Genomic DNA, 12,312 nt, shown 5'->3' with positions numbered 1-12,312 from the left:
GGGTGTCACAAAATCAGGCAGGGATTCTTGCACAACTAATTCTAAACCTTCCTAGGAAGGAAATCAGACTTTGTGGTGCATGCCAAGAACTGGACCAGATTGTTGACATAACAAGCAACACCTCAGGCATCTGAAGGGTTACTGGGCACATGTCAAGATGGAAATGCCATTCTTCTGAGTGGCCTGCCAGCTGTCTCAGTCCCAGGTCAGATATGTGTCACTCATTAGGGAGTCAGTGGCGCACTCTCAGCAGCAGGTCCTTGGAGAGAAGAAAAGAACACCATCCCAGCATCTGTCTTCTTTTGGGCTCACTCATTAGCAGGCTGAACTGAAAAAAGCATCTAGCCAGAGGAAACCAAGCCCTGAGAACAAACGACACATCTGCACGTCTAAGTTCAGAGTCTGACTGGGCGCCAAATGGAAAATAACAGTGATTAATCACGAGCGGCCGCGTGCTAGACACACTGTGCTAGGTGCTCTGCACGGTTACGTGAAACCTCACAACCACCCTTCGAGGGAAGGGTTATTAACCCCATTTTACAGATGAGAAAACAAAGGCTCAGACAGATTCACACCCAGCACTGAGAGAGCCAGGATTCAGAGTCCAGTGATGTATGAATGTCAAAGCCCCACGTTCCTCCCCCTACATGAACTATCTCCATGATGAAACACACCGCTGACATAAACAAAGGACTGGGTCGGCTCAAATCATCTTCACCTTGTCCTCTGGATAGATATTTTTTGAATAAATAACATAGTCCATTGTTCTTTACTTCACAGTTTCCTTAAAAACATGCCTGATTCTTAGTCTTGATACTAACCAGGTGGCAAAGGAAACAAAGAAATAAACCAATAGCTTATGCCAGTGTTGCACTGGGGAGAAATGGTGACTGGAATTTGCCTCTGGCCTCTTGGCCTTTCTGAAACAAGAGCATAAAGGGGAAACTCCTGCTTATGGGACAGTACGCCCACTCCACAGCTCCTCCAAGTCCACGCGGCAAGAAAATGCTTAGAATGCCAGCCAAAGAATAAGTAACAGCCGAGAGAAGGACCCCTTCTATCAGCCTGTAAAATGACTGGGTTCCAGAGCCTGATGTGCAGTTGACACTCAATAAATTTCTTGAACAAAAACAGCTTCCAATAATGTACAAGGCCAATGTTTCTTTATATTTTTTTCAAGTTTAGCTGAGATGATGACTATCTCTGTGGGTACCAGAGTATTTTTTTTCATCTTCTAACATTGGTCTGCTCTTACTAGGATGTGAGGTGAGGTTCAGAACGTCATGTTCATACTGACAGTAGTATATCACAGACTCCGTTTTAAAAAACAGATGAGGTCATGAATTGCCTGTATCACTCTGTGAGCACTGAACAAGGGATAGTCATCTACATACACATATGACCATTTTCCTAATGGGCTAAGTTTCCAGTGTGCAGGAATCTAGGCATTTTTCCTTTTTAATGAATTATACCCAAGGTCACCTAACAGACTAGCAGCAGAGCTAATACTAAAGTCATCTCTCGCCCTCAATGAACTTACAGTCTAATGGGTATTAGAGAAGATACACGTCTACAGCAAGCAAAGGTGATCTAGATATCAGATAAAAGCCAACTGAGTCACAAAGAAAAAAAAGTCTCCCACAGCCTCAAAGGAGAGGTCAGCCACTCTTTCTGGATAAAGAATATTCTATCTTCTATGGAAACAGCAGGTACAGCTATTCAGTGATCCTAAACTGCCAACTGCAAATATTCTCTCCCCGTCTACATAAATATCCTTATCCATGTCAAATTACTTAGCCAGATTTTAGGGTCAGAAAACGTGGTCACTGGAGTTGTACCACCTAGCACAGCCTTTTAAATGCTTGGTAACATACCTAATAAAGCAAATAAAAAAACAGAATCCAGTCTGCGTTTCTGTTTTTAAGGAGGAATGCCATGTACAGAATGTAGTCTGGAACAGGGACAGTGTCCTCTGAATGGGGCAATTCTCCCTCTTGAGAGTGAAACTGATATAAGCAAAGCCCTAGAGGGTCACACACATGATTTGCCAAGTTGTAGAGTGGCACACCCTGAACTAACTGTAACTGGTAGGAATCTTAGAAAAACCAAAAGATTCCATAAACTACATTACTCTAGGTTTCCCCCGAAGTGTTTGCTTGCATTCTATATTCAACATTACAGCTTTCTGATTGGTGATGATTCCCTCGTATTTCCAACACAGCTTCAAAAGGACCTTTTCAATTAAGTTACTCGCTCATGTCCCAAATGTATTCTTGGCTGACTGGTGCTCCCCCTTCTGGCTCTGAAAAAATCTAAGCCCAAGTTCAAGAGAAAACCTGGGGATGGATCCGTTCTGACTGGCAAAGTCTATTATGAAAGCACAAATGCTTAGCCTTGTCTCCTTCAAGCTGGCAGTTAGTACTATGACCCGGTCACCCTCCAACTTGGAACATCTTTATTTAGGGATGAACCAGGAAGTAGCACGAAGTCTCCTAGCATCCCTAACCCGCCCTCTTGCATGGTGGGAAAAGAAAGGCATGTTATCCCCTCATAGGCACCCAAATAAACTGAGACCACAGCTTTTTGCCCTGTAAAGGCATGAATCTGGGTCAATCCCTGTTGCCTTCTCAGGCTGAATGGCCAATGCAGTAGGGGGCTAAGCAGGGAGGAGGGTCCACTAGTTCCAGGAAGTGTTTATAAACATTCCTGCCTGGTTCGACACCCACTGAATCTGGACTTTCCAGAGCTGTGGGGGTCAGTTTTTACCTGCTAGCCTCCTCTCAAATACTGTATAAAAAGTACTCAGAAGGCCTTTCTCTATGGAAGTAGAGGTGATCCCTGATTCGAGCTGAAATAAACTGAGTTCCTACAAAGATATTTCAGTATCACTAGGTGGTAGGGGAGAACAAGTTGGCCCAGTGAAGATCAGAGCAATTCTCTGTTCTTTGAAAAATAGATTTGGGTTGCCTATTGTAATTTTTTTTTTTTTTTTAAAGAACAGGTGTGCTCTAAGCTAAAGCAGATAGTTAAAGATAGCCTATTTTTGTCACCAAAAACAAACTACAGCAGTTCTTTGGGCTTAAAATAAACTGAGAACCGAGTGACACCAGTTCAAAACAATTTCTCAAAGTTCCAGTTGCTATTTCAGTGTCTCCATGCCTTTTTTGTCCTCTACTCAAGTGGACACTGAAGCTAGAAACAAACAGCACCATGCTGTTCTTAGGGGGCAGTGTGGGGAAATAGATGTTTTTAGATAATAACCAAAGTCCTTTGTCTAAAATGAACAAATTGACTGGATTGATTGAGTACTCCAACTGTGTGCCTGGCTACTGAATATTACCATCTTTCTTGGAGACGGGACTCTAAAAACCCACTGGAAGCAGAAGTCAGAAGACTGGGGTTCCAAAATCTCAACTCCTCCACTCAGTAACTACACTAATTTGGGGGCACTGAGACTCAGTTTCCTCATCTCTAAAACCAGGATTTTAAAAAATCACTTCCTTAAGATTGTTCAGAGAAAAAGATGAAAAATTGATGTGAAAATGCCTGGTACTGTATACCTGGCATACAGTAGGTATTCAATAAATGTAGGAAAGTACAAAATCTTTCACATGGGACCCATAGCCCTCTGTTATTCTGCCCAGTTCTCCCTCACCCTCTACAGTAGCCACTCTAGGTCTTTCAAGTCTTAGCACATGCCACTTTTTTTTTCAGCTCCAAGTTCCACACTGTTTTCTCAAAAGCTCGACCCAGGAAGCCTCCATCTTCACTGATTTTGCCTGCTTCACCCTTTAAGTCTCAGCTTTATGTATCATTTCCCCTGGGAGCTTTCCCAGATATCCTAGGTGAGGGTAAAACTCCTTGCTATACAATTCCTTAGCACCCTGTACCTCCACTCCGGCAACATTCAAAATGCACGTAAATACATGTATAAAATCTATCATTCTCTGTTAACGGTAAACTAGATGAACGCAACTACCACACATATGATACTTAGCGCAACACCAGGCACACAAGTGCTCAGGAAATGCCCGTGCGTGGAGTTGAATGTTTCCTTCCTAAAAGAATGAATGAACATGTGCTTTGGAGCAAGAGTACTTCTTTTAAAAGATAAAATTCTTTCGGGGATCAGAAAATCCAAGGTCAAGTCAGCGCCCCTACCCCACTTTTAAGACCAAGGTATTTATCTGCACTTAGAGCTCATGGGGCAGGGCTAGCCTTTTCTGAAGCGCACACTGAGAGTCTTTCCCGAGCAGGTTACAAAGAGCTCATATTTCATACCATTCAGCTTGTCAAAATGCAACATCCCTCCCCGTGGAGCGAGCAGTCCAATTCCCCAGCTGGTTTTTATTCACACTAGAAACTTTAACTCCGTTCTAGGCCTCACAAAATGAGAGCTGTGTCCACACAAAGCCACAACAACCAGCCAATTCACTGAATCCCATGAAATAAGCCAATTCACTGGGGGTGGGGGGTGGGGGGGACACAAACTGTCACACTGGTTACTTGGTGCCTCATAGACCAAACAATGCGCGATTGAATTGGTTTGCGTTTCAATAGGTTGTCTTGTCATGTGGTAGCTAGAGTGAGTGAAAGATTTTCTTTATCATTCTGTTTTTGTCTTTAAAAAAAAAAAAAAAACACACAAAATAAGAGCACATCAGATAGAAGGGTAAAATAGCCAGTAATGTCTTCTCTAAATCTGTGGTCAAGCACAACGAATTCAGCAATTTGAGCTTGCCCAAACAGCACATTGTGTGGAGCAAGGCACCCCAGCCTGTTTTTTGGCTTTAAAATAAGACCCTGCTGGTCCTGATCTCATCTTTGCAAACGCATGGCACTGGGAGACAGAGACCATGTGCAACGACAACTCTTTACAGACAAAGCATCTATTCATGGACCCCACTGAAGTGCAAGCGTAGATTTTCAATTTCATTCAGCTGAGTGCGGAAGGCTCCCACTATGAGGGTGGGTTACTAAATGGTTCAGCTGGGAAAAGGACCCAGAATGAGAGTCAGCTGCTTTACAGTTTGCACTTTCATTAGTAGAAATGAAAGCCATTCCCTCACTCCAACTCCAATTTTACAGTAAGGAGCTAATCTAGCATATTAGCCAAGGGCACTGAGCAATTTCTCTTTCTCCACATCACAACAGGTACCCAGAGCATAGCTTTTTTGGTTGTTGTTAGGGCTGTCGCTAGGGTAAGGGCGGAGAAAGCAGCCAAGTAACACACAGGGTTAAAACTTATACAAAAGGGAGGGACAATGCTGGTCCCTCAAGCTCTCAGCTAGACGAGACCAGTTTTCTCCTATCCTTGAATACAACATGCATGTTTTCACCTTCAAGCCTTTCCCTAGTTCACACCACTTCCTCAATTCTACTCATTCTTCAAGGTCAAGTTAAATAACAATAACTAATGCTTATCCAGCATGCACTATGCTCAGTGTTTTACAGGCACAATCTCATTCCATCTCTCACACCGTATGAGAAAGGTGCTACTAAGGTTGTCCCTTTTGCAGAAGGGACGTGGAGAGGTGGATCAAGTGCCCAAAGGCCCAGTAAGGAAGAGGAGGAACTGGGTTTTGACTTAGGCCCTCTGATTCCCGGAGCTCCTGATCACCACACGCTGCACTACCTTAGCCACCCCCAGCACAGGATGTCTGCTCTGGCCCACACAGACCCCCGCCCCTCACCCTCTTAGGCAGACCACCTATTTTCAGAAGCTGTGTAGGTCTTGCTGCCTCAACTGGGTGCTAAGGTCTGCGCAAGACGGGTCTGTGCCATTTCCCCAGTGGTGTGTGGCATGCAGGAGGAACTAAGTGTGTTTTCCATTACCAAATGGCTCTCCCCTCACTTCACATAAATACTGTACTGCTTTGTCATGCCAATAAAAATCAAAGGCCAAATCCCCCATGTAGGGGCTGGCTTGGCATTCGCTGCCCCATGGTACCTTGCTTTTCCAGTAAACAAGTGTCAGTCTGATTTCTTAAAGGCAGCAAATTTTAATAGGAGGTTTGCTCCAACCAGGAACAGAATGAAGACTTTGCTTATCTCTGCACTAGGATGACAAAGCAGCTATGCTCATTTTAAGGCACCATTTTCCAAGGCAGGAAAAGACAATTTCACCTTTTACTCACTCTTTCCAAAGGATACTCCTAAATGACTTCTGGCACGCTATTGCTCTTGGGCCAGAGGTATCATTTTTATTTGACTAGGAGAGGTGTGGCCCACATAACCAAGATAGACGGGAAGTCGATCACTTCTTGCATGCTGACCCAGCAACCCAGCGTGAGGCAGTTCTAGGTTAGGAGGCACTCATTACCAGCATGGAGGTGGCTATCTCAGAGGCTCCCTGTAACCAGCTGTTCTCTGCTGAGCCTACTCTTTAAAGCACAGCTTGTTTGGGAATGTGTTTTCAAAGCTTTATTTTCAACAGTATTAAAAATGTAGCTTGAAGTCGGAAAACCCGTTATGATTCGCAATGTGGTATTATGCTACCTTCCTAACTCCCAGGTGTGCAGACACCTCCACACTTAAAAGACTGTCAGCGTTTAGATACGCTGTGCTGGCAACAGTCTTCCCTGGGAGTGGAGGAGGAAGAGAAGAAAGCCAAAATGTTCAAAATGTTTGGATTCCAGTATCATCAAACAGGAGAGCTCCGGGGAAATACTGGCAGGCTGGTCAGGCTACTTTCTGGCTTCCTAATAAGAACTGCTTTCCACTGGTCTGCCTGCTAACTTGGAGAACAAAATACTGCAGGCAGATAAAGGTATAGAAATGTAAAAGCAAACCATAGGCAGAGCAAACAGAAGAATGCCTATGATATTTATTGATATACAGCTCAGAATGGGAGGGGAACAGAACACACAATGATACTGCCCTGCCCTTTCTGAAATTCTATAGGTAAGAAAATTCTGGAAGCTCTGGCCAGTGGTGATCGAGAAGCATGCTGTATGCTATCAGGGAACACAAAGTGAGTAGGTTTTCCCTGTGAGGGCCATGGCGCCATGTTCCTCCATCTCCAAGGACCCTCTTAACCAATATGAGCTGCAGAACTGGCCTCCAGATAATACACAATGCTGGGGGCGGGCCCGCATGTAACAGAGTCTGTTGACAGAGTTCTGTTGTGGTGGCTCACCAAGATGTCTTTCTCTGGACAACAAAAGTTATTTCCCCTACTCTAAATGGGGAAAAAATAAAGTTGAGAAATACCTTTTCTATCTCAAAGCCTAAGCCCAAGAGGACAGGGCACACTGCCCTGCACAGCGCAATTCCACGCAAGATAAAGAGACTTCATTTGCTCCCACATTTGGGGCTGTTTCCTCTACATCCGACAGCAGACCTGACATTCCTAACACACATGGTTTACTTTTTCTTTCTTTTCCCCTTCCTGCCCCACCTGTGGTTCCTAAATCAAATCCGAAGCTCTCACTGACAGCAGCAGCAACTCACTCAGGGAGCTGGAGGGCACTCCAATTTTACAAACACGGGACAGGTTTATAACTCACAGAGACAAGATTATTTTTCATTTAGGTACTTGAAGACCCGTCACTGATTTATGTGTGCAAATAAAATAACCATCTAATTTTTCCTGATCTAAAATGCAGCAACCTTCACAGATCAGCAAGGGGGAAAAGGAGCACTTAAGAGATGTACGGATGAAATGTTTGTTTCTCAGTCAAAGACTGAGGACTGTGATTCTGGGTTCTGCTGTTTAAGTGAAGAAAGGCCAAGCACACTGTCACTGGCTTGGCTGTTTGTCAGGACACTGACAAGTTCTGCATGATCTGCTCATTTTGGTAATTACCTAACTATTGTTTTGGACAAAGACAACTAGGGCTATCTATCCCAAGTCCTTACCACTTGAGAGCCACCAGTAGTAGCTATCTGAGACACTGCTTATTTTTTAATGCTAAGTCAGAGAGTAAAGACACACACACGCACACACACACGCACGCGCGGCAGTTTTTTTACCAGAGTAAGCTGTCCAGGCTACCTACCCAGAGCCCTTACCACTTGGGAGCTACTAGTAGCTATCTGAGACACTGCTTATTTTTTAATGCTAAGTCAGAGAGTAAAGACACACACACACAACACACACCCACAGGGCAGTTTTTTACCAGAGAAAGCTGTCCTTGAAAATCTTCATCATCATCAATGAACTCTTACCAAGACACTGTGCAAGCCACTCCTATAACTCATTCCCAACCTCATGTCTTACCTTAGTGTTCCTTCGTAGACTGCGAAGAATATTCCTCCTCCTTGGGTCTTCATCTGTCTCATATGGAATGACGGCACTGTCCCCTTTATAACCCTGGGATGCCTGATCCTCCTCTTTTTTTCGGATGGGCCCAAGCTCATCGTCGCTCCCCACGGTGAAGCTGGTTCGATAACTAGCAAACCTCCCCAGCCGGCTGCATCTCGTCCTGTACAGCACTGGCTTGCTCACGATGGATACCTTGCGTCCTCGCTCTAGAGAACTAGTGTCCATTTCGCTGTCGGAACCATTCCCACTGCCATTGGACTGGGCTTTGTTGATATTCCGAATGGTGATGATTTTGCCTTGGGTGCTGTCGTGGGGCACTGAGTATATGTTTTCTTCTTCATTCCTTGGCTTGACCACAGCATCCATGGGTTCGGCGTAATCAGAAGGATCGAACCCATCTGGGGGCAGCCAGGCGCTGGAAGACACAGACTTCCTCTGTCCATCCCTGTGGCCTTGGTCTAAATAAGACAGATCCCCCTTTGTAATTTCAAAATGGACAGGAGGCTTTGGTTTGACTGGCGGAGGTACTTTGTTGTTCAGTTTACTCTCAAAATTGCTCATGATGAAAGACAGCCCATCATTTCCCTCCAGTTCCATAGAGAGCTTAGAATGGTCTTTGGACAGGGAGGGCAGTGATGTGTCTTCTCGAAACAGGCTATAAGAAGGGGGCTCGATATCTTCTTCAGAATCCTGCAGGTTTGAGTTGCAGAGCGGAGAGCCTGCCCGGGGGGAGTTAAACACCTCTTCTGTGGTGCTGCAGGCCTCGGCAGCATTGTCGTACATATGAGTAGCCTCGATTATGTTCTTTTTGTCCACCACATCTTTAAAAAATGGGTGGAAGATCTCAAGTTTATGCTGGGGTTGGCTACAGGGGATACTTGTGAACTTTCCGTCGATTTCTTGAGCGATCTCCTCCCCCTCAGTCAGCTGTTCCCGACTTAAGTCATTATCCAGGACATCTATAGCGCCGTCAGTGAGTGCAACCAGCTGGATGGGGATAATATCCTGCACCTCACAAAGAAAGGCACGTAACATAGCCAAGGAGGCCTTACGTTTGGCTGAATAAAAAACAATGTACCCATGGACCAATCGGCTTTTTCTGATGCTAAATGAGGAATGGTAGGAAAGAAGAGACAGTTCAATGCGCCTCTTGTGCAGTCCGATTGGTAGTTCAAGTAAAACAGAGTTGTTGCTTCCGCAATGGGAAGACTTACAGGTTTGGGACTGCAGGACAGGGAAGAGTATGTCATCTGCACTAAAAGGATCTCCACACATCAGACACATGACAATTCGCAGGTCAACATCAGCCAGATCTTTGATGCTAGCAGTAGAACTGACCAGGTTTAAGTTACGCTTGGAGTCCAGGAGTCCTTTCAAAACTTGACTGATTTGCTTTTCGTTAATGTTGCGTCCGTAACCAATGCCAGCGGAAGCAGGGTCGAGAAAGACACACTGAAGTTTGCTAGCAATCTGCTGACCTTGCTGTATTAAGCTATGCAGGGTCTCTCCACTGGTGTCTCCTCTTTTGTTAACCAAAATTAAGGTCAGGGGGAGATGGACTAAATGATTATCTCGCCTGCCCAGTGTGGACTCTCTGCTCTTCTCTATACTCTCCACCACATAGGATAGAGATTCCTTTGAATTGTAAAGGCAGAGACAGCCATGGGGCTGAAACGTTGGTGTCTGGAAAGAGTTCACAGGAAGCCTGACATTCCCTTCTATTGGCCTCAGGGAGAGCTCATACATTTTACCGTCTATTACATACTTATCATCATTTGTACAAAGAGCTCGAATCTCATTGGCCAACTCTCGTGCAAGGCCATCCTTGCCCAAGATCACCAAGTTGATTCTATCAATGTTGGGGTCAGAAAGTGAATTTTTCTGATTCCGGTCAGATGGTCGGATAAACCGAGAACTAATCAAGTGCTCGATCTTAGCATCCACACAGGCGGGGCAGCTAGGGCATGTTTCCTTTGTTGGGTGGTACACAAAATGAATGTGCTTCAGAATAAGGGCATCACGCTCCGCTTGGAGCTTCTGTAACGCCTTGAATCGCTGTTCCTCCCCCAGAACATCCTGAATGACACCCATCTTCTCCTTGCTGGGCTTAGCATCCAGCTCCAGCTCATAAAACAATTCCGAATATTCCAAAAGCAGCTCCTGAAACTCTTCCTTTGCTCTGTCTATAATTTGCTTTTGGTGTTTGCCATAAATATCCATGTATACAGATTCTTCTAGCCACTGATAGAAATCTTCATTCATAATAAAACTGCGGGCCTCTTCCCAAGGCTTTCCAGGAGTTATGAAAGGAGAGGTCTCCAGGTTTTCCTTGAATGCCCTTCTCATCTCAGCTCTTTTCCTCTCGTTCCGCAGCTTCTCTAAGTGGGCCTCGTACAGCTGCTCTGCAGGGACCGTATCCATTAAGTCAAAGGGAATCCGCTCGTTCTCGATGTTGTCAATGTGGCTGGTGGCATCCCACGGGGTCTCTTCAAGCACAACAAACCACTTCAAGAATTCTGGCTTGGTCTCCAAGAGCTTTTTGGCTTTTATGCAACTTAGGTGGTCTATTTCATCTAGATTGGGTATAAGAGCTTCAAAAGCTAGTGGGAGGGCTGCCAGGTACAGCTTCCTCCTGCGCTCAATATGCTCATGCTTGAGGCGATGGATGTGCTGGAGAAACAGCTTCTTGGCTTTCTGAGTCCCTTCCAGGTAGACATAGTCCTGGTACTCAGGAGAGGCCTGCATCTTTCGGCTGACACTCAACCAATTCTCATTGTGGTTTTTTACAATGCGACTCACCAGCCACTCATACTTGTCTTTTGCTGTAGCTATCTGCTGACTCTGCTGCTTGAGAGCTTCAAAATAAGGAATGATTTTCGTCTTTCCCCGACTCTTATCAATGAGTTGCACTAAGGTGCTGAAAGCTAAGTCCACATTTACATTGGATCTTGCTGAAGTCTCCACAACCTGGAGGTTCTTTTTGCTTAAGGCAAAAGTATGTGCATCTCTAATGTACCGCTCCACACCCTCATCACACTTAGTCAGGACCACCACTATGGGCTTTTTTGTTTTTGCAAGCTGATTGTAGAGATTAGAGACAAACTTGAGCTGGTCATCAAAGTTTCTATTCATGCCCCTGCTAACATCAATACCAAGAAGAAAACCATCAATTAGCAGCTTTCCATCTGGCATCTGTTTCTGCTCAAAGTCCTGCTCCAGCCCCAGCTGGTCAGTGCAAAAGTACATGAGTTTTTCCGCTGATGCGAGCTTGGTCGCAGCAGCTCTCTTGATATAGGGCTGCAGGGCCGTGCTCCGGTGAGGCTGAAAAGTCTGATCGTCGATGAATTCAGTCTGCTCCACAACGTGCATCTTACATTCCACACAGTCCTCCAGGGAACGGCTAACTTCTCCCCAGTAGAGAAAGTGGTCATTATTGACCACTCGCCCACCGAAGTCACTGGTGCTGAGGACAGAGGTATGGTCCAAGTGAAACTCGTCAGCACTCGGGCGCACAAAGCGGTTGCACAAACAAGACTTCCCAATGCCGCACTGGCCCTTCTCCTTCTCCGTCCCAGACAATCCCACCACACTGATGTTGTAGGTGGGAATGCGGACATCTTGCTTTCTTGCCATCATCATCGTCGACACATCCTGCCACAATCAGCTACTTCCAAGATCAGATTAGTGTTTTCCAGTGGACCCAATGGCTTCCCCACATTATCAGTGGGGGCCGGCTGCCCACGAAGCAAAAGTGTCAGATCTCATCGTGCTTGTATACCAGTACGAGGTGAGTTTTTGCCACTTCTCATCGCCAAATAGCCAACATTTCTTCCTAGGTGGGGGAGGAAAAAAGAAAAACAATCAGCATCATAATTTTGAAACCAATTTTAATCACCAAACAATAGGAAAAATCAATTTGATTATTCAACAAATAATTATAGTAAACATCAAATGTACGAGGCCTTAAGCTGGGTAAAGACATAAGAGCAAATAAGACTGACATCTGGACTTCCCTGGTGGCGCAGTGGTTTAGAATCCGCCTGCCA

At 45.2% G+C, this 12,312-nt stretch overlaps 1 protein-coding gene across 1 annotated transcript in view; it reads right to left on the bottom strand.

Moving 5' to 3' along the window:
* The window catches only part of ARHGAP35 (Rho GTPase activating protein 35), a gene marked incomplete at both ends in the record, with an annotated part of 73,570 nt that extends 61,665 nt beyond the window's left edge, over positions 1-11,905 (bottom strand). Inside the window, one exon of the mRNA XM_079723613.1 lies at positions 8,222-11,905. Within this exon, the coding sequence (XP_079579739.1) occupies positions 8,222-11,905 (3,684 nt within the window). The remainder of the gene's footprint in view (positions 1-8,221) is intronic.
* Between the last annotated feature and the right edge of the window lie 407 nt (positions 11,906-12,312).

This window comes from Hyperoodon ampullatus, assembly GCF_949752795.1.
Source record: "Hyperoodon ampullatus genome assembly, chromosome: 18".
Taxonomy (NCBI): domain Eukaryota; kingdom Metazoa; phylum Chordata; class Mammalia; order Artiodactyla; family Ziphiidae; genus Hyperoodon; species Hyperoodon ampullatus.
The sequence above is the reverse complement of the archived record's forward strand: the minus strand, read 5'-3'. Positions and strand labels throughout refer to the sequence as shown.